The 18,601-nt window shown below is 55.4% G+C and overlaps 1 protein-coding gene and 1 long non-coding RNA gene across 2 annotated transcripts in view; one reads left to right on the forward strand and one right to left on the reverse strand.

Annotated features, from left to right (window-relative positions):
* The window catches only part of CACNG4 (calcium voltage-gated channel auxiliary subunit gamma 4), a 63,464-nt gene extending 52,319 nt beyond the window's left edge, over positions 1 to 11,145 (forward strand). Inside the window, exons 3-4 of the mRNA XM_003131272.6 lie at positions 2,796 to 2,936; positions 8,243 to 11,145. Of these exons, the coding sequence (XP_003131320.3) occupies positions 2,796 to 2,936; positions 8,243 to 8,781 (680 nt within the window). The 3' untranslated portion in view covers positions 8,782 to 11,145. The remainder of the gene's footprint in view (positions 1 to 2,795; positions 2,937 to 8,242) is intronic.
* A 3,237-nt stretch (positions 11,146 to 14,382) lies between these two features.
* LOC146398051 (uncharacterized) lies at positions 14,383 to 18,348 on the reverse strand. Its single transcript, XR_014820975.1, has 2 exons — positions 18,217 to 18,348; positions 14,383 to 15,303 (listed from the first exon to the last, which is right to left on the reverse strand). It is a non-coding gene; the product is annotated as an uncharacterized LOC146398051 (long non-coding RNA).
* Between the last annotated feature and the right edge of the window lie 253 nt (positions 18,349 to 18,601).

Genomic DNA, 18,601 nt, shown 5'->3' on the forward strand with positions numbered 1-18,601 from the left:
AGCAATTAAAGCTCATTAGGGAAGCAAATATTCTGCTCCATCGTCGGCTGCGCGGAGACAAGCCGGGTTCATTACGGAGCCAGGAGATGCCCAAGGAAGAGAAGGGGTGATAGCCTTGGGGCCTGTGACCTCGGCTGCTGGCGGGTTGGGGTGGAGGGCAGAGCCGACTCTCCAACAAGGAGCTGGTTTTCCGCTCGGGGGCTGCAGACACAGGGAGAACTGGCCCTGAAATGGAGCTCCAGCTGGCAGGTCCCTGTTGAGCTGGGAGCCAGGGGGTGTAGGACATTCCAGAACAGGCTGGGGTCACAGTCCCTCTGGCCATCCAGCCTGTATTTCCCTGATTCCCTACCATTTCTCTCCCACCAGTCCTGCTGGCCTCCGGGCTTCCTGTCCCTCTTGCCCTGGGCCTGGTCCCCCTTTTCCAGGCTCTGCACTTCCGGTTCAGTGGGTGGTGTCTGTGCTGAGCCTCAGGTGCTTCTGGGAGTCCACCGTGTACCCCAGGGTGAGCTAGAAGCAGATGCCCATCCTCTGGGCAAACACAGATCCAGGGCCGGCCTGGGCCACGGGGCCCGGGCTGGACATCAGCCCTACTCTGTGCAAGACCCAACCCGTACCCTGCTTGGCGCCTGCATATCCGGAGCTCCAGAATGAGCCCACATGGCAAAGGAGGGGCACTCACACGACACCTGGGCAGGATGGACGGCCCCGGGCCAGGCCTGACCTCGGCAATTGTAAAGGTTCCAGGCTTCCTTCGTTTCGGCCCCTCTGATCCGTTTGCAGAATGAGGGCATCAAAGGGGACCCGACCCCGCGTCTCTGGGCAGTGCAGCTCAGAGGCACGTTTCAGAACAGAAGCTCACAGGAAACCTCCTCCCAGAACCCACGGCTGCATGAGGCAGAGGGAGGAGGAGAAGGAGGAGGAGGTGGCAGAGAGAAGAGCTTCATTTAATGCCCCGAACAAACCCCCTCTGTGCAGCAGGGCACACACTGGTGGGCTTACAGAAAAGGAGACAAATGCTGCCTTCAGAGACCGGACAGCCGCACACAGGCTCAGCTGGCTCAGGAGGTGGGCCTGCCAGCCAGCCCCACTCACTGACTCCAGGAGTCCACGGAGCCGGGATTTCTACTGGGCTGGAAGGTCTGCAGGCGCAGCGGGAAGGCTGGGCTCAGGCTCCTGCTCACGTGCCCTTGCTCTTCCTCCTGCTCTCCTCCCAGCCAGGTGCCAGGAAAGGGGCCCCGCCTCGCCCAGGGCCCAACCAAATGTGTTACAGCCCTCATTCCATCACAGCTCTCGCACGTCGTGGATTCTTTCCCTAAGGCTGCGTAATAATTTGCTACAAACGGAGTGGCTTAATACAACAACATTTTAGGAGTTCCCGTCATGGCACAGTGGTAGCAAACCTGACTAGTATCCGTGAGGATACAGGTTCGATCCCTGGCCTTGCTCAGTGGGTTAAGGATCCCGCGTTGATGTGAGCTGTGGCTCACATCCCTGTTGCTCTGGCTGTGGCGTAGGCCGGCAACTGTAGCTCCCATTTGACCCCTCGCCCGGGAACTTCCACATACCACAGGCGGGGCCCTAAAATGCGAAACAAAGACAAAACAAACAAACAAAAAAAAAACCCCAGAATTTTACCGAAACACAAATGCAGAAGCCAGATGTCTTCAATCAGGAATTAGCAGGGCTGTGGTCCCTTCAGAGGCTCTAGGGGAGCATCCTTCCTGCCTCTCTAGCTTCTGGCAGGTCCCAGCATCCTTGTCTTAAGCTGCATCACTCCTTTTTCTGCCTCCTTGCCACGGCTTCTCCTGTGTGTGGCTTCCTCTTTTTTTAACGTATTTTTTTATTAAAGTATAGTCGATTTACAGTGTTGTGCCAATTTCTGCTGTACAACAAAGTGACCCAGTTATACACTTATATACATTCTTTTTCTCGTATTATTGTCCACCGTAAATGAAAAGACAACCCACAAGACAGCAGAAAATCTTAGCAAACGATGCAACAGACAAGAGCTTCGTCTCCAAAATATACAAACAGCTCATGCCACCCAACAACCAAAAAACAAACAACCCAACTGAAAAATGGACAGAAGCTCTGAATAGACATTTCTCCAAAGATTTGCGGGTGGCCAGTAGGCGCATGAAAAGACGTTCAGCATCACTAATTATTAGAGAAGCGCTTCCTCTTCTTTATAAAGGTATTTGTCGTTGGATTTAGGGCCCGTTCTCATCTCGGATGGTGCCATCTCAAGATGCTTAATTTAATTCCGTCTGAACAGACCCTTTTTCCAAATCAGGTCATGGTCATAGGTACCAGCAGTTAGAACATGGACATGGTTTTGGGGGCCACAATCCAACTCCTGACAGATGGGTGTGACGACGCTCCTCAGGTTAGAAGGGGTCCAAGGTGGTCAGGGGTTCGATGCCCCGGTCCTGCCCCTAGTCAGTGGCAGAGCAAGGGTGCAAGTCTCACTGTGCTGGACACCACAGTCCATGTCCTGCTCTGTCCAGCCACCTCGTCCTCTGTGACCTCAGGAGGTCCCGAGAGTCCGCATCCTCCTCTGTCACCTGGTGTGTCCCTGGGGTGATGACGACGATGATGGAGATGGAGATAAAGCTGGTCTAGCTGCCCCCGCCCCCGCCCCGGCCCCAGCCGACTCCCCACCCCGGGTCTCTGGAGCCTGCAACGTCAAGGGGAAGGGCCCTGAGAGCTTTGGGGCTCCTGGCCGAGGCCCATGGCCGTGCCCAGGAGGGCAGCCCGTCTCATCGCCCTCTCTCCTCTCTCTGCTTCCGGCCCAGGCATCGTGCGCGCCTCCAGCGTCTTCCCCATCCTCAGCACCATCCTGCTTCTGCTCGGCGGGCTCTGCATTGGCGCCGGGCGGTTCTACAGCCGCAAGAACAACATCGTCCTCAGCGCTGGCATCCTCTTTGTGGCTGCAGGTGAGCTGCGGCCTCTGGTGCCCCCTGCACAGAACACGTCTCCGGGGGGAGGTGCGGGCAGGCTGTAAAATTGCCGTGTGCAATTCATGTCAAAAGTCCAGGAGTTCCCGTTGTGGCTCAGTGGTTAATGAATCCAACTAGGAACCATGAGGTGGCGGGTTCGATCCCTGGCCTCGCTCAGTGGGTTAAGGATCCAGTGTTGCCGTGAGCTATGGTGTAGATTGCAGATGCGGCTCGGATCCCGCGTTGCTGCAGCTCTGGCGTAGGTCGGCGGCTACAGCTCCGCTTAGCCCCCTAGCCTGGGAACCTCCATATGCCGCAGGAGCAGCCCAAGAAAAGGCAAAAAGACAAGAAAAAAGAAAGTCCAGGGGGCTGGGCACGGAGCGGGGAGTGACGGCTTCACAGGGGTGGGGGTCTCCTTTTTGGGTGACGAAAGTGTTCTGGAACAGATAGCCTCTGGGGGTGGTTGGTTGTACGACTGTGTGAACGTGCTAAATGCCATTGATTTGTCATCTTTAAATGGGGTAATTTTACGTTATATAAATTTTGCCTCCATAAAAAATAATAGTGGGAGTTCCCGCTGTGGCCCAGTGGGTTAAGAATCCGACTGCAGTGTCTCAGGTTGCTGTGGAGGCAAGAGTTCCATCCCCGGCCCAGCACAGTGGGTTAAAGGATCCAGCATTGCCGCCGCTGAGGCGTAGGTCACAGTAGCGGCTTGGATTCGGTCCTTAACTGAGAGTTGCCATATGCCACAGGTGTGGCCATTTAAAAAATAATATTAACACGGAGTTCCCGTTGTGACTCAGTGGTTAACGAATCCGACTAGGAACCATGAGGTTGCGGGTTCGATCCCTGGCCTCGCTCAGTGGGTTAAGGATCCAATGTTGCCGTGAGCTGTGGTGTAGGTCGCAAACTCGGCTTGGATCCCGCATTGCTGTGGCTCTGTTGTAGGCCAGTGGCTACAGCTCCGATTGGATCCCTAGCCTGGGAACCTCCATATGCCGTGGGAGCGGCCCAAGAAATGGCAAAAAGACAAACAAACAAATAAATAAAAATTTAAAAAATTAAAAATAATAAAAATAATATTAATAATAATAAGTCCAAGGGTGCAAAATGCCACAGAAAGTCAGCACTGGTGCCTTACATGTCTGCATCAGAGGAGCCTGGCCGAGTCAGGGGGTCAGGATGGTACCCAGAGGAACTTAGAGAAACCAAGGCCTGAAGGAGTTGACCAGGTAAAGACAAAGGTGGGGGCCGGGGCTGGGAGGATGCAGGGGCAGGGAAGCCCAGTGTGCTGGGGGAAGGTTGATCGAGGGGCTGGTGGGGGAGGAGCTGGTAGACAACCCCTCCCCCATGCCCATCCTGATTGCCTGACTCTCCTGGCTAAGAGACTGGCAGCAACACTGCAGTGCCACCCCCATTGCCACCTAGTGAAAACCCGCAGAGTTGTGGGTGACCCTAACGCGACACTAACATACTCCCTGCCTGACGGGTCCACAGTGGCATGACACGGTCACTTCTCTGAGCCCAGATTCAGACCGTTCAGTGCGGGCCTCGCCGCTGCCAGACACAGGAGAAATCCAGGCCGGAGACAAGCCAGTGTTTATACCTGGTGCAGTAGAGAACCCTGGTTTTCTGGCCTGAGTCGCTGCAGGGGTGTGGAGTGGGTGTTGGGGGCGCAGCAGGGGTAGGGGGGGTAAAGCTCAGCCAGTGGCATCCTTGAGACTCCAGGCTGCCTGGAGGAGTGAAGATAACAGGGCAGCCGGGGTCCCTGTCCTGTCAGGAGGAACAGGAGCCACATGACTTCTTAGGCCTCGTTCCAGTCGGCAAATTGGAGAAATGTTCCAGAGCTCAGCAATTCCTTCCTGAATTGTTACCACAGCTCCCTGCACTGTCCTAACAGCATTTTTGCTTTCAGGGCACCTTTTTTCTTACGCCAAATGGTGAGACGGAGCAGCATCGGGGAGGTGGCCGGAGCATGGCCCAGGCCCTGTCCCCTCTCTGTGCCTGGTCTCACATCCTAAACGGGCCCTAGAATACCGTGAGGGTGACAGGGAGGATTCCAGTCGCTGGTGGCCGCGCCTCCTCTGCTGGCATAGGAAGGGGCCTCCCGGGGTGCCTGGCCCACAGGGGTCCCCAGAGGGGACCCTCATCCCCGTCACTCCTCATGGTTTCTCTTGGAGACGGAGGATGACTTCCGTGGGCCTCTCGGACCTGAGAGCCGGAGCTCGTCCGGGTCCGCCTCGGGCTGCCATTCGTGTGCTCGTTCTCCTACATCCCACTTCAGTTTTGTCTTCTTCCAGAGCCGGTGTGTCTGTGTGTCTGTGTGTGTGTGTCTGAGGAGGGATGTATGCGTGTCAGGAGTGGGCGTGTGTGTTGGGAAGAACTTGCGTGAAGGGTCCCCTGAGGAAGGAGCAGGACCCTCCTTCCTGGCCGGTCCCCGGCCCGTCCCTTCCTTGCCTTAGCCCAGAACAGGGGCAGAAAGAAGGGCAAGGACAGTCAGGTTTCCCAAGGTCTGGGCCCACGAAGTGACATCTGGGTCCCTGCTGTGACACCTGGATACTGTCCCCTCTCCTTTCCCAAGGAGGGAGGGAAAGATGTCCAGTATCACTAGTGAGCACAACCCCATCATCTCGGCTCCTGAGGAGGCAGTCAGGTGGCCCGGGTGGCTTCCCTGAAGTCACACGGTGGCAAAGACACGGCCGAGCCCAGGACAGTCAGCCTCTGAAGTGAGGTGCCCTCTGCAGCTGCCCGGTCCCCCAGGAGGAACCATTTTATTTTATTTTATTTTTTTGTCTTTTGTCTTTTGTTGTTGTTGTTGCTGTTGTTGCTATTTCTTGGGCCGCTCCCGCGGCATATGGAGGTTCCCAGGCTAGGGGTTGAATCGGAGCTGTAGCCACCGGCCTACGCCAGAGCCACAGCAACGCGGGATCCGAGCCGCGTCTGCAACCTACACCACAGCTCACGGCAACGCCGGATCGTTAACCCACTGAGCAAGGGCAGGGACCGAACCCGCAACCTCATGGTTCCTAGTCGGATTCGTTAACCACTGCGCCACAACGGGAACTCCAAGGAGGAACCATTTTAAAGGCATTTCCAGATGCTCCTGGTCAGCAGAGGGGCTGCAGAGGCCGGGGCCAGAGATACTCAGCTGAAAACACAGGTCCAGCCAGAGAGGAGAGGAGGGGGCAGCAACAAAGAACAGTTGCCATGGCAGGCGAGCAAGGGGACATGCATTTGTTCCCGTCCATTCCCTGGTTCAGGAAGCTTTACTGTGGGTCAAGGCAGTATGAGCCCAGGGTCATGGGCAGGGCCCAGCCCCAAGCCGCTCTAGCCCCAGCACGGGGGTGAGACAGGCCCATGAATGATTCTAGGTGGAAAATGATCAGAGCCTTGGGAGAAGGATGGTCCAAGGCCTGGGAAAGTCGGAAGATAGCAGCTTCTCTGGGAACATAGAAGCCGTTGGGATATAATTTACAGAGCACTCTGAGTGCAGAATACAGAGTAGGGAGGGACAGGCAAAGCCAGGAGGCAGGGCGAGGCGGGATGAGAGAGGAGGAAATGAAGGAAGCAGACGGCAATCATGAAACCCCACGTCGGGGAGGGTTCTTCCAGAACGCGGCGGAAGGCCAGAGGAATCCAAACCTACAGCTGGATCTCTAGGCCCTCAGCAGGAAATAGTCAGCCCCTCCCACATCCACGCTGGGGTCGGTGCAGTAGGAAAATGGACAGAAGACCTGAGCAGGATATAATAATACAACACATTACAATAAAGCACAATAGACTCTGTAACAGGACTCCAGGCAGCATCCTGTGTGCCCGGAGTGCTGTGCTTGTACGGCTTAGCTCGTCACATCCACACGTCCATCCAGCAAAGGGGGCACCACTGGCATCTCTGTTGTGCAGTCAGGACCCCGAGGCACAGAGAAGTGAGTCATTTGCCCCAAGTTCCAGAGCTGAGAGTTGGCAGGACCAGGATTCAAACCCAGGCAGCTCAGCTCTGCTCAGCCTCACTTATAATTAGAGAAAAATTGCATAAACACAATAACAGGTTTCACCTCTCAGATCGGCAAAGATCCAGAAGTTGGATACTACGAATTATAGGCTGTTGAGACATTTTGTTCCCCCACCGAGGGCGCTTGGGCAGAAACTCTGAGTCAATCACAGCTAAACACAACTGAAGATCCTGGGACAGAAAAAGGGCATTAGTGGAGACCCCAGGGAGATGCAAGGAAAGTCTGGAGGGTAAGCAAAAAGTAACACACGAGGTGGGCTTCCTGGTTGTGACAAGTGAACATTGTAATGTGGGAACCGGGTGGGGAGCTGGAAAGGGGCTCCCTCTCCTGTACCGACGTCACAACTTTTCAATAAATCTAAAACTACCTCCAAATGAAAGTGGGTTTTTTTTGGGGGGGGGTTGTCTTTTTGCTATTTCATGGGCCGTTCCTGCGGCATATGGAGGTTCCCAGGCTAGGGGTCGAATCGGAGCTGTAGCCACTGGCCTATGCCAGAGCCACAGCAACACGGGATCTGAGCCGCATCTGCCACCTACACCACAGCTCACGGCAACGCCGGATCCTTAACCCACTGAGCAAGGCCAGGGATCGAACCCGCAACCTCGTGGTTCCTAGTCGGATTCGTTAACCACTGCACCACGAGGGGAACTCCCTAAAGTTTGTTTTTAAATGCACATACCTAGTAAGGCAGCAGTTTCACATCAAGGAATTAATCACAGTAGTGTGTGTGTGTGTGTGTGTGTGTAAAATGGTGTAAACACAAGGCTGCCCGTAGCAGAGGGCTGGAAGTCACCGCCAGGGCAGAGGCCTGGTTAGATGTCCCTGACCTGCGGTGGGGGCCACATGCAGTTAAAAAGACGGAGTCAGCTCCTCAGGCCCCCAGAGGGAACCCTCTCTCTGATGGACTGTTAGGTGGAAAGACAAGGGGCCAAAGAGTATTGTGCAAAAAAAAAAAAAAAAGAAAGAAAGACTGTGTGTGTGTGCGTGTGTGTGTGTGTGTGTGAGAGAGAGAAAGAATGGATAACAGTAGCTGCCCTCAGGAGAACTGTGTAGCTAAGAGCCTCTGTTTTATTGTGTACTCACCAAAACCCTGTGCTTTATTACCCATTCAAAATGAACTACTTTTATGTAAAGTTAGCAACCAAAACAAGGACAACCACCAAGTGGGGGCGTGGCCACCAGCCCTTAGCTCCGCCCACCAGCTCCATGCCCCGCCCACCTGCCCCTGCCCCGCCGTGGGTCTAACTTCTGCCTCTCTCCCTCCCACCCTGTCTGCTGTTTCCCTTTCAGGCCTCAGTAACATCATCGGCATCATCGTCTACATTTCCAGCAACACGGGGGACCCCAGCGACAAGCGCGACGAAGACAAAAAAAACCACTACAACTACGGCTGGTCTTTTTACTTCGGAGCCCTGTCTTTCATTGTGGCCGAGACCGTGGGTGTCCTGGCCGTAAACATTTACATTGAGAAAAACAAAGAGTTGAGATTTAAGACCAAACGGGAGTTCCTTAAGGGTCCCTCCTCGTCGCCCTACGCCAGGATGCCAAGCTACCGGTACCGGCGACGGCGCTCGCGGTCCAGCTCCAGGTCCACCGAGGCCTCCCCGTCCCGGGACACGTCTCCGGTGGGGCTGAAGATCACGGGAGCCATCCCCATGGGCGAGCTGTCCATGTACACGCTGTCCAGGGAGCCCCTCAAGGTGACCACGGCCGCCAGCTACAGCCCCGACCAGGACGCTGGCTTCCTGCAGGTGCACGACTTCTTTCAGCAGGACCTGAAGGAAGGCATGCACATCAGCATGCTGAACCGGCGGACCACCCCCGTGTGAGCCGCCCCCTCTCTGCTCCGGCCTCTCCCCAGATGGGCTGGCTGCTTGGGTCCCACAGCGGGGGCAGCTGACCCTTAAGATGAACTAAAGCCACACCCCACCCTCCCGGGTCTCCAGAAAGTGTGGAGGGCTGGCTCAGAGCGAAGCCCCCGGAGATGGGAGCTGGAAGCAAGAAGGCTGACTTTATCCCCCCACAAGGGTGTTCGGATGCCCCCCCCACCCCGCCGGGTTCTGAAATCTCCCAGGAGGCCCCAGAGCTCTCCTGAGGCTGCACAGCCTTGACCAATCCCGGGAAAACAAATTCGAGCCATTAACCCCTTTTGGAAACAAATCTTGCCCGAAGAACAGGCTTTTGGGGCCTTTCCGCCCTGCCTGGGCGCTGGGCCACCGGGACAGCCTCGCACGGCCCATGGGGCCATTGGACGCTGGTCTGCTGCTTGTGAGCCGGAGGGTCCCGTGTCTGCGAGCTGGAGATGAAGAAGCTGAAGCTCGCCCCCTTTCCCTCCTCTCTCTCTGGAGGCGGCCTGTTGTTGACATGACGGGGATCCTGAGGAGAGAGCCCTGCGGCCAACTGGTGCTTTGGCCTCTGTGCTGTCCTGGGCCGGCTTCCCTCAACCGGAGAACACGGAGGCCTGGGGAAGAACCCGCAGCAGGGGAGGCCTTTGCCGGCCTGGGCAGGAGGCAAAGGCCAGAGCCTGTCACTGGCTTTCCTCTCTGCTTCTGGAAGTTTCTGCCTCACACAGCAAAGGGCAGAACACACTGATGGTACTTGAGAGTCGGAAAGATCCCACGGGGTGGGAGGAATGGGAGCCAGGCAGCCTTTTGCTGTGTGCAACCCCCCCCCCCACTTCTCCCGCCCACTGCCCTGAGGAGCAGCTCTTCACTCCTGGGGAGGGGGTGCAGACCCTCCCCCGCCCAAGGTGTTTGGCAACAGGAGGCTGAACTTCTGGGCAAGAGAAGGAGACCCCAGGGTAAGCCGCGACCAAAAAATCAGAACAAACATCCATTTCCCACGTGGTTTCTGATCCTGATTTATTGCAAGTAAATGCCAGGAGAGCAAGCTGCATTCATCCCCTCTTAAAAAGGGGCAGCGGCACCTGCCCCAGCTCCTCATATGGTAACTTATTCTGCCACCACCTGAAAGGGCCAAGCTGACACCTCGGTCCTCGGGAAGCAAGGCGGCAGGTTCTATGTTTGAGGTTCTTTCAACCGTTCCACCCCCTCCGGAAGCAGGCAGAGAACGTGGAAGCGTGTCTGGGTTTCTGCAGCGCCGAGTGGACCCTCTTTTATATAACACACGTGCTTTCTAAAGACCAATCCTTTCTTACTTTTTGAGACTTGGTCACCTCGGGCAGTTGTCTGTGATCCCCGTAGCTGTCGGACGTAGAAGAGACAAGCAAATTCTTACCTCAGCCACCTGCTCACGGACCCACCCCGGGCGGCCTCGGCCTCCAGGAGTTCCGATTGGGGTCATGGTCACTGCCATCCTCCTCTGCCCGCCCCGCTCCCCAGAGGGTATCTCCTCCTGTCCCGCCTCCACCTGACTGCGTGCCGGGGCCCCTCTGCGCTTGCTCGAAACCCTTCCCCCCTGCCCCCGTTGAGGTTGGCTTTGTGTGGTTTGTCCAAGCATGTACCACAGTGAATGCTGGAGTGTCAGGGCTCGTGGCCTGCCCCTGCTGTGGGCCACCCCGTCCCGCCCCAACCCCGTCCACCCTCACCCTCTCCGTACCATGACACCATCTCACCAGGCTAGAAGGATGGGGGCAAAATCTGGGGACCCATCTCCCCAGCGAGGCCCCGAGACGCTTCCTCCATCACTTCCAAAAGCAGGTAGCCGTGTCCTTTCTCCCACGGGAGCCGCATCCCACCTGCTGCCCCGGAAATCTCTTATCATTTCGCGGAGAAAGCTGTGTTCCGATGAATCCTACCTCTTGCCCAGTCCCAGGCAGAGAACGCGGGGCCCACTCTAGGGACCAAGAAAGTAGAAAGAAATGACAAGGAGGGACAGAAGAGCAGGGAGCAGCACCACCTCAGAGCCTCTGGTCTTCACAGCCTTTCTCCCCAGCGCCCCCTCTCCTGGGCTCTGCCCACCCCCCTGCCCCCCAACCTTCTTGGCCGCAGGCATCTCGGAGGGGCCCGCCCGGGGAGGGAGTGGAGCTGGCTCCCCGACCCCACGCATCGCTCTGAGCCCCTGTGCCACGGGGGTGCGGGGTAGCCCGTGCCTGCCTCCTCCCCCCGCCCCCACCCTCTCCATCCAGCCCCTGTGTGTTTCGCCAGTTTAAGCACCCGTGAATCCTGTACCTACTACTGGTTTGGGGTTGTTAGTTCTGTCTTTTTTTTAATTAAATAAAAACATTTTTAAAATGTTCTCTTCTCAATGTAGGAGGGGAGGGGGAGAGGTCCTTCAGGTCTTTGTAGGCACTTAGCGTCCCCTGGGCCGGGACTCGGGGGACCCTCCAGGAGAAGAGAAGGGGAGGGTGGATTCTGTGCAGGTCAAGGCTGGTTCCTTTGGCTTTTGTCCAGGTCACTGGTCGCCTCTCCAGCACCATCAGCTGGGTTTAGACTTCTGGGTGGTGCCCCGGAGATGCCTTTTCACTGAGGAGCCAGAAGAGGGACAGGCCACCCCGAGTGTGGTGGGGCAGCTGGGAAGCCAGGCCTGTCTCCCTCCAGAACCTGCAGGGTGGGGGCCAGCTGGACGGAGCCACAGCCTCAGGGGCCCTAAGCCGCAGGGCCCACTAACCAGCCTCCTTTCCCCTTCAAATTCCACAACAAATGTGAAATAGATAGAGGAGCCCCGTACCAAAGCGTGAGCTTTCTGCCTGCAAGAGCTGGATGAGCGAATGCGGCTCCAACTAGAAGCCAAATAGGACCAAGCCGCCCCATGCTGGGCAGGGCAGCTGGCCATGAGGGGAAAGAAGTGAGGGATGGAGAGAGGGACCAGAGTGACCCTCTGATCCACATACTGCACAGGTAGGCACGGGCTGGACACCAACCCTCCCCTCTGGGAGGCACTGAGTTGGGCTAATCCAGTCTTGCTCTAGTCCTACTCGAGCTGCAGGCCAGGGCCCCTCGCAGCCAATTACATGTTCCCCTCTCGGGACTGAGCTCATGAGTTTTCTTCTGGAACCAAGATGCGCTGAACTCCCAAGCCTCCTTCAAGAGAACTTTGGTGTCATGAAGGCCTTTCCCAGCCTGGTCTCGGCAAAGGCTTTGAGCAGGGAGGCCGAGGGCCCACTGTCCCCATGACCTGCACTCGGTGGCTGCAGGAACTACTTCCGGCTGGTCCAAACTTGCAGCCCCACTCCCTGACCCTCTTTGCTCCTGCCGGAGACGGGCACCAGGGGAGCCTGATGCTCCCAGATGGGCTGAGCCACCAGGTCCTGGGGCCCCGGGAGCTCTGGCCCCACCCCCCACAACTGACCCTGGCCAAGTTCTGGGCTCATGGCTCTGCCAGCTTGGAGCCAAGCCACCCAGCCTCAGCACCATGTGCCAGAATGTCTGTTTATTCTTAGCCCTGAGGACACACTGGCTCAGCACAAGCTTCGCAGCCGTCCTGGGTGGACTTGGGTGCCATCTGCATTTAATGACTCGGTCTGACCTCCGTCTTATGTGGGGCTCCCATGGTCATGCATTTTGCTCAACTAAAAACCACCTCTGTAACCTGCAGAGTTAGAGCCATGGGAACTGACACAGAAATGGACAGTCTAGGGCCTTAAAATGCCGCCCAGAGCCCCCATTCAGCCTCCACTGTACCCGTCCCGTGTATTACTTAGAGTAGGCTAATGACATAACCAACTGCTCCAAAAGGAGAATGGCTTAACTAAACGGAAGTTGATTTCTCAATAGCTGGAGGCCTTTTGGGTGGTCACAACTTAGAAGGGGCTGCTGCTGGCATCCAGGGGCTGCTAAATATCCTACAACGCACAAGACAGCCCCTGCTCCCACCCCAAGCATGATCTGGCCCAAAATGTCAATAACGCCCAGGCTGATCTCAGACACAGTGAGTTTTTGGCACTTGCGGTTGTGGACATAGTAGAAAAACACACTTGTTTACACTCAGTATTTCCCTGCCCTGCAACGCACTCCGAGTTCTGCCTCTCACTTCCTCTTCACTTTTGAACCAATGGTTTTGTTGTCGTTGTTTTGTTTGTTTGTCTGTTTGGCAGCACCCTCAGCAGGTGAGAGTTCCCCGGTCAGGGATCAAACCCTTGCCACCGCAGTGACCAGAGCCACAGCCATGACAATGCCGGATCCTTAACCCGCTGAGCCACCAGACGGGACACTCAGGCCGACAGTTTTGAAAATGGAAGCGGTGGTTGAAGAAAGAAATGAGAGAACAGCCACCTTTCCCCAGGTGGAGCTAGGGGATGCTTGGTCCCTGGGGTTGGGGACAAAATGCTGACTGAATTGAACCAAAGAGGCAGTGGTAGAAGCAGCCCAGAATCCTGGCCCAGTTGGACACCAGGACTCAACGACTCTGCTGCGTCCTCCTCCACACACGCTGGGCAGCCGTGGCGACGTGGCCCAGAGCCAGGAAGACCGAGACCAAATCTTCCAGGCACCCAGGGGCGGCAGTGGGCCCGTCACCCACGCTCTCAGAGCCCCACTTCCCTCCCGGGGCCCAGGAGGAGGGTCTCGCTTGGGAGGATGAATTAAACTTCATCTTAAGCCAACATTCGTCAATCCTCCAGCTTAGCCGCTGGCCTTAGGATGAGCTTTCAGCAGTGTCTGCTGATTAAAAACACTCAAGGAATTTCCCAAAAAGAACTGTTCTAGAACAGCCCTGGGAGGCAGGGCTCTGAGAGGCAGGCTCGTAGGGTGTCCGTGCCCAGCGCACTTTGCTTTGGGAGAAACCTGTCACCCAGGCACCGTGGGGTGCCGCCCAGGAGAGGGCTCCTCTCTCAGTGGCTTCTTGGGCTTGTGCCCACTCCCTTCGGCCCTCTTGGTCCCCAGGTGGTGAGGCAGTGGCGGTCATGGCAGAGGCTCCCTGTGCAGACCCTGTAAGCCCCCAAACCTCATCGGGACCTCTCCTGGTCCAGGGAGGTATACAAGCTGCAAGACCCCCGTCTCAACCACTCTTGGTGCCCTGGGAGCTGGGCGGCACGGGCAGGAGCCCCATTCTGGGTCCCTGGCTTGGGGCCTAGCTGCAAAGGGAGAGGCCTGGGGGGAGGAGGCAACCATGGGGTCGGGGAGAGCTCCCTACTGGGAGCTCAGAACCAGCCCTGTCACTTGAGCTCCCCGCACTGGCTCCTAATATAGCACCCCTGGCGGCCCAGCCCTAGCGTTGCAGGGTTGGGGGGGACCAAGGGAGGAATAGCTTCTCTGGGACTCTAGAATCCAGAGGGGGAGGGAGGCAGATGCACCTGATCCAGGTATTTTTAAACTTGCAGTTTCTACCAAAACTGCCCCTGTGACCTCAGGAACTGAAGTCTGTGATCAAAGAGGGAACCCAGCCCTCCATGCTCACAAGGGCAGGGGAGGGAGCTGGGAGGGATGCATGTCCTGGCCTTTGCCCCCTGCTAAGTGTTCTTGGAGACATAGGAACCCTTGTGGGGTCTCCAGAATCCATAGAATACATTGCAAATAACCAGGTCCTTCTTAAAACAAATGATATTTATGTTTTTCTCATGCTAAGTTAAGCATTACATTTCACCTTTTAAAAACTCTGAAAAATACCAGAAACATGAAAGAAAACACTATCAGCCCAAATCTCACCATCCAAGACCTTAAGCTCAGTTAAGATTTCAGTGCATCCTTGCTGGCAAAAGGGACTTCGCAGATGTGTTTCAATTAAGGATCTTGAGACAGGGAGATTTTCCTGGATTATCTGGGTGGACCCGGTGTAATCACAAGGGAAAGAGGGCGGCAGGCGAGTCAGAGAAGGAGACATGAGGCTGGAGGCAGAGGTCAGAGCGATGGGATCGCTGACTTGGAAGACGAAGGGGTTCTGGGTCCCCTGGACGGAAGCAGAGACCGTCTTTAGCTCACAGGCTCATGTTGGGAGCAGCAAGCCCGAGGCCACAGCAGGTCCAGGTTGAAGGGTTTGGGGAGACAGATGAAGTGGGGAAAAGAAGCTGAGACTGACTAAGCAGTGCCTTATTTTTTTTTTTTTATAATATTTTAAAATCACACACCCCAGGCCATTTCTCGGCCAAATCAAGCCTCAGCTCAAAATGAGACCAACATGTTGCCAGAGGATTCATTTGGCCTCCACCCAAGAGTACCCTGGCCCTGGCTCCAGATGAGGCCTGCCTCTGGGAGGTGTCTGGTCCTTCCGGGAAAACAGCAGTCATTTGGGACAAATGGAAGCTGGTTCACCTGGATGAATAAAATATCGACGGTTAGCTGAGCGTGGTGACTCTGCTTTGAAGACAGCCTGCAGATAGAGCTCTCTTTTGGACTTGATCACAGAGGCGACAACAGTGTCCTCCTGAGGTGTCCCTCAGCACCTGGAAGCAAACGGGCCACTGGTCCAAGCTCTCCTGGGTCTGCCCCAGCTGACATTTCTTATGTCCCTGTGGCCTAAAAACCAATAGAAACATCCTTTGGATCATTTGGTAGAGGCAATTATTTGAGCTTCTGTCCCCTTCTTTCAGGCCATCAATCTATCCACCCATCCACCCACCCAACCACCCATCCACCCATCCACCCACCCATCCATCCATCCACCCACCCAACCACCCATCCATCCATCCATCCATTATTCAACAAACATTTATGGAGATTGAACCCTGGGTTCAAACCCGGGGCGGGGGGTGGTCTCTGAGGGAACTCAGAATACGGAGTTCCCGTCGTGGCGCAGTGGTTAACGAATCCGACTAGGAACCATGAGGTAGCGGGTTTGATCCCTGCCCTTGCTCAGTGGGTTAACGATCCGGCGTTGCCGTGAGCTGTGGTGTAGGTTGCAGACGCGGCTCGGATCCAGCGTTGCTGTGGCTCTGGCGTAGGCTGGTGGCTACAGCTCCGATTCGACCCCTAGCCTGGGAACCTCCATATGCCGCGGGAGCGGCCCAAGAAATAGCAACAATAACAACAACAACAACAACAACAAAAAAAGACAAAAGACAAAAAAAAAAAAAAAAAAAAAAAGATTACCATTGCTTTCTTTAAAAAAAAAAAAAAAAAAAAGAATACGTACATAATACAGTCTCACCACCGCTACCCTCCAGAAGCTTATAGCCCATCAGAAAATGTTGACTCATCTGATGTCTATAAATAATAATAAAGTAGCCATCCTAGATTGACCGCCTACTATATTAGTCAGCTCAGGCTGAAGTAACAGAATACCATTGACTCGGTTACTTAAAATGTGTTTCCCCCCCGAGTTCCGAGGCGAGAAGGCCTAGATCAGGGTGTCAGCACAGTTGGGTTCTGGTAAGATCCCTCTTCCTGGCTTTTTTTGCCTTCCTCATGGAATCCTGCCTGCTGAGAAGACCTCTCATGACTAATTATGTCCCGAAGGCCCCATCTCCCCAAACCATCATGAGACCAGCTCAGCAGATGAGGGCTGAAGAACGGGTGCTGTGAAACTTAAGAAAAGGTTAACATAAAACAAGACACAGAGACATTTATCTTAATCAAAGGTGGGAACCTGGGGCCTCAAGGTCTCAGGGACCCAGAACGCCGTCTCAAGAAACCACACTGCTTTCACTGTGCGCTTTAGGATGACGTCAGGGGAGGGGGGGGCTGTAGGTGCAAGACATAGTTTTTTATTGTTTTAAAAGTCACGTAGCTGGTGGCTGGTTAAGCTTTGACTCTGACCTTTAGGCCTTGAACAAGCATCAGCACTGAGGAAGCCTGGCGTTTGTGCAGAGCATCTAGAGAATCGCCATGGTGCTTCTGCAGACAATGGTGCCTAAATTTGCACCTCGTTCTCCTTGCTGATGCATCTCTTGCGAAGAAGAAGAAGAACGACCCCTCATAACCCCCCTGGGGCCATGAGGCTCCTCTTCCTCCTGTTTTAGCAGGACCTATCGTGCTGTGCAAACAGCGTGCCTAGACCAATGCATTGTGTCCTCATTCAGCTGACCCCATGAATAACTGATGCCATTAGGTCTTTGTCCTTAAGCTTATTTACCAGCCCTGTGACTGTTTTTTAAGCAGGAATATAGGGTAAAGGTAAAGCAGGAGAAGATGGAGTTTTCAGCATAGAAAATAGACACAGGCTAAAAAAGATTGTAGAAACTTGTCTCCCAGCACCACCACGTTGGGGTTTGGGCTTCAACGGACTCTTTTAGGGGGGACGTAATTCAGTCCGGAGCACCTACCGTGGGCTGAGCTGGTCAAGTGCCCCGGCTGGAAGCCTAAAGGAAACCTGCTGAAGGCCACGCAGCTGAGGGCGGGCAGAGCGGGGATCTGATCCTGGGGCTGGCTGGCTCCACCACCCCTGCAGGGGCCCTCCTCCCCGACTCCCAGGAAAGGGTAGCACCTGGGCCGGAGATGCTGGCGACCCCCAGGCCTGTGGGCTCTCCAGGGCCCCCTCCCCAGCCTGGCAAGGCCCTGGGAGCGAAGCAGACAGCCTGGCCTGACAGAGGCCTCCGGGAGCAGAGATTGGTGGTTTGAAGGAGCTTTAAGTAAACAGGGGAGAGAAAGTAGACCTGCCTGCAGTTCCTGGAGCTGCCGGCCTCATGCTAGATTTACACAAAAACCACTTCAAAAGGAAGAGGTCATGAATCTTTCATGCTTTTGCTGGCTGGGCTGGAGGACTCAGGAGCCCCCTGTGTGGCACAACCCTGCCCCCCACTGAGGGAGGGTACAGTCTGGCTTCTCTGATGGGCCTGCAGTGTCGCTGCAGCTGAGGCCAAGTGCGCCTACAGGCCAGATCCCACTGAGGACACTGACTCAGACCCTCGGGGGCTCCCAGATTCTGGAAAGTTCAGGGTGTGACCTCCACCACACCAGGAAATTCAAAATGCATTTTCTTTTTTTTTTTTTTTTTTTGCTCTTTTTTTTTTTTTTTCTCTTTCTGTGGCCACACCAGCAGCATATGGAGGTTCCCAGGCTAGGGGTCTAATCGGAGCTGTAACCACCGGTCTACGCCAGAGCCACAGCAACTCAGGATCCGAGCCGCGTCTGCGACCTACACCACAGTTCACGGCAACGCCAGATCCTTAACCCACTGAGCAAGACCAGGGATCGAACCCACAACCTCATGGTTCCTAGTCGGATTCATTAGCCACTGAGCCACGACAAGAACTCCAAAATGCATTTTCAAAGGACACCACACGTACTTGCCAGACACTCAGTCCTATTTACCTGTAGGACTGAAACAAACATGGCTTCTTCCTAGACATTCCATCCTAAAACACCAGAATCTTCTGGTTCCCCAGCTGCTGCTTGGCTGGGATGCCTGGCCCACGGGGGGGAGGTCCTCACAGCTCCAACCCTCAGTTAAGAGTTTGCCCTGTGGTTTCTGAAACCTGCTTGATCATTTACCTGCTGTGTGACCTTGGACAAGTTACGTCGTGTCTCTGAGCCTTTGTGTCCTTATCTGTAAAATGGGAATAACAGTTGTCCTCAGCTCACGGATTGGCATGAGGATGAACCGCAATGCCGTGGGAAGGCCTGGCAGAGTGCCTGGTGGATAGGAAGCACTCTCCGAGGCCGAGCTTATCGCCACCATCAGCACTCATTAACAGTCTGTGACTCCAAGGCTGGGCCCCTGAAAGTTTGTCCCCACAGAGGCAGTCCTTCTATAAACTGTGTCAATCTGAGAACAGGATTTTCAAGGTCAAAGACCTGCCGAGCTCAGGGGTTTATTCCTGGCCACGCATCAGCCTCTTGGATACACCCCCAGAAGAGGCCCCTGGTGAATTGAGAA

Source organism: Sus scrofa, chromosome 12, assembly GCF_054392235.1.
Source record: "Sus scrofa isolate SSC_HxYL_T2T_F1_AM1 chromosome 12, Sscrofa_HxYL_maternal_Yorkshire_Landrace_v2.0, whole genome shotgun sequence".
Lineage (NCBI taxonomy): Eukaryota > Metazoa > Chordata > Mammalia > Artiodactyla > Suidae > Sus > Sus scrofa.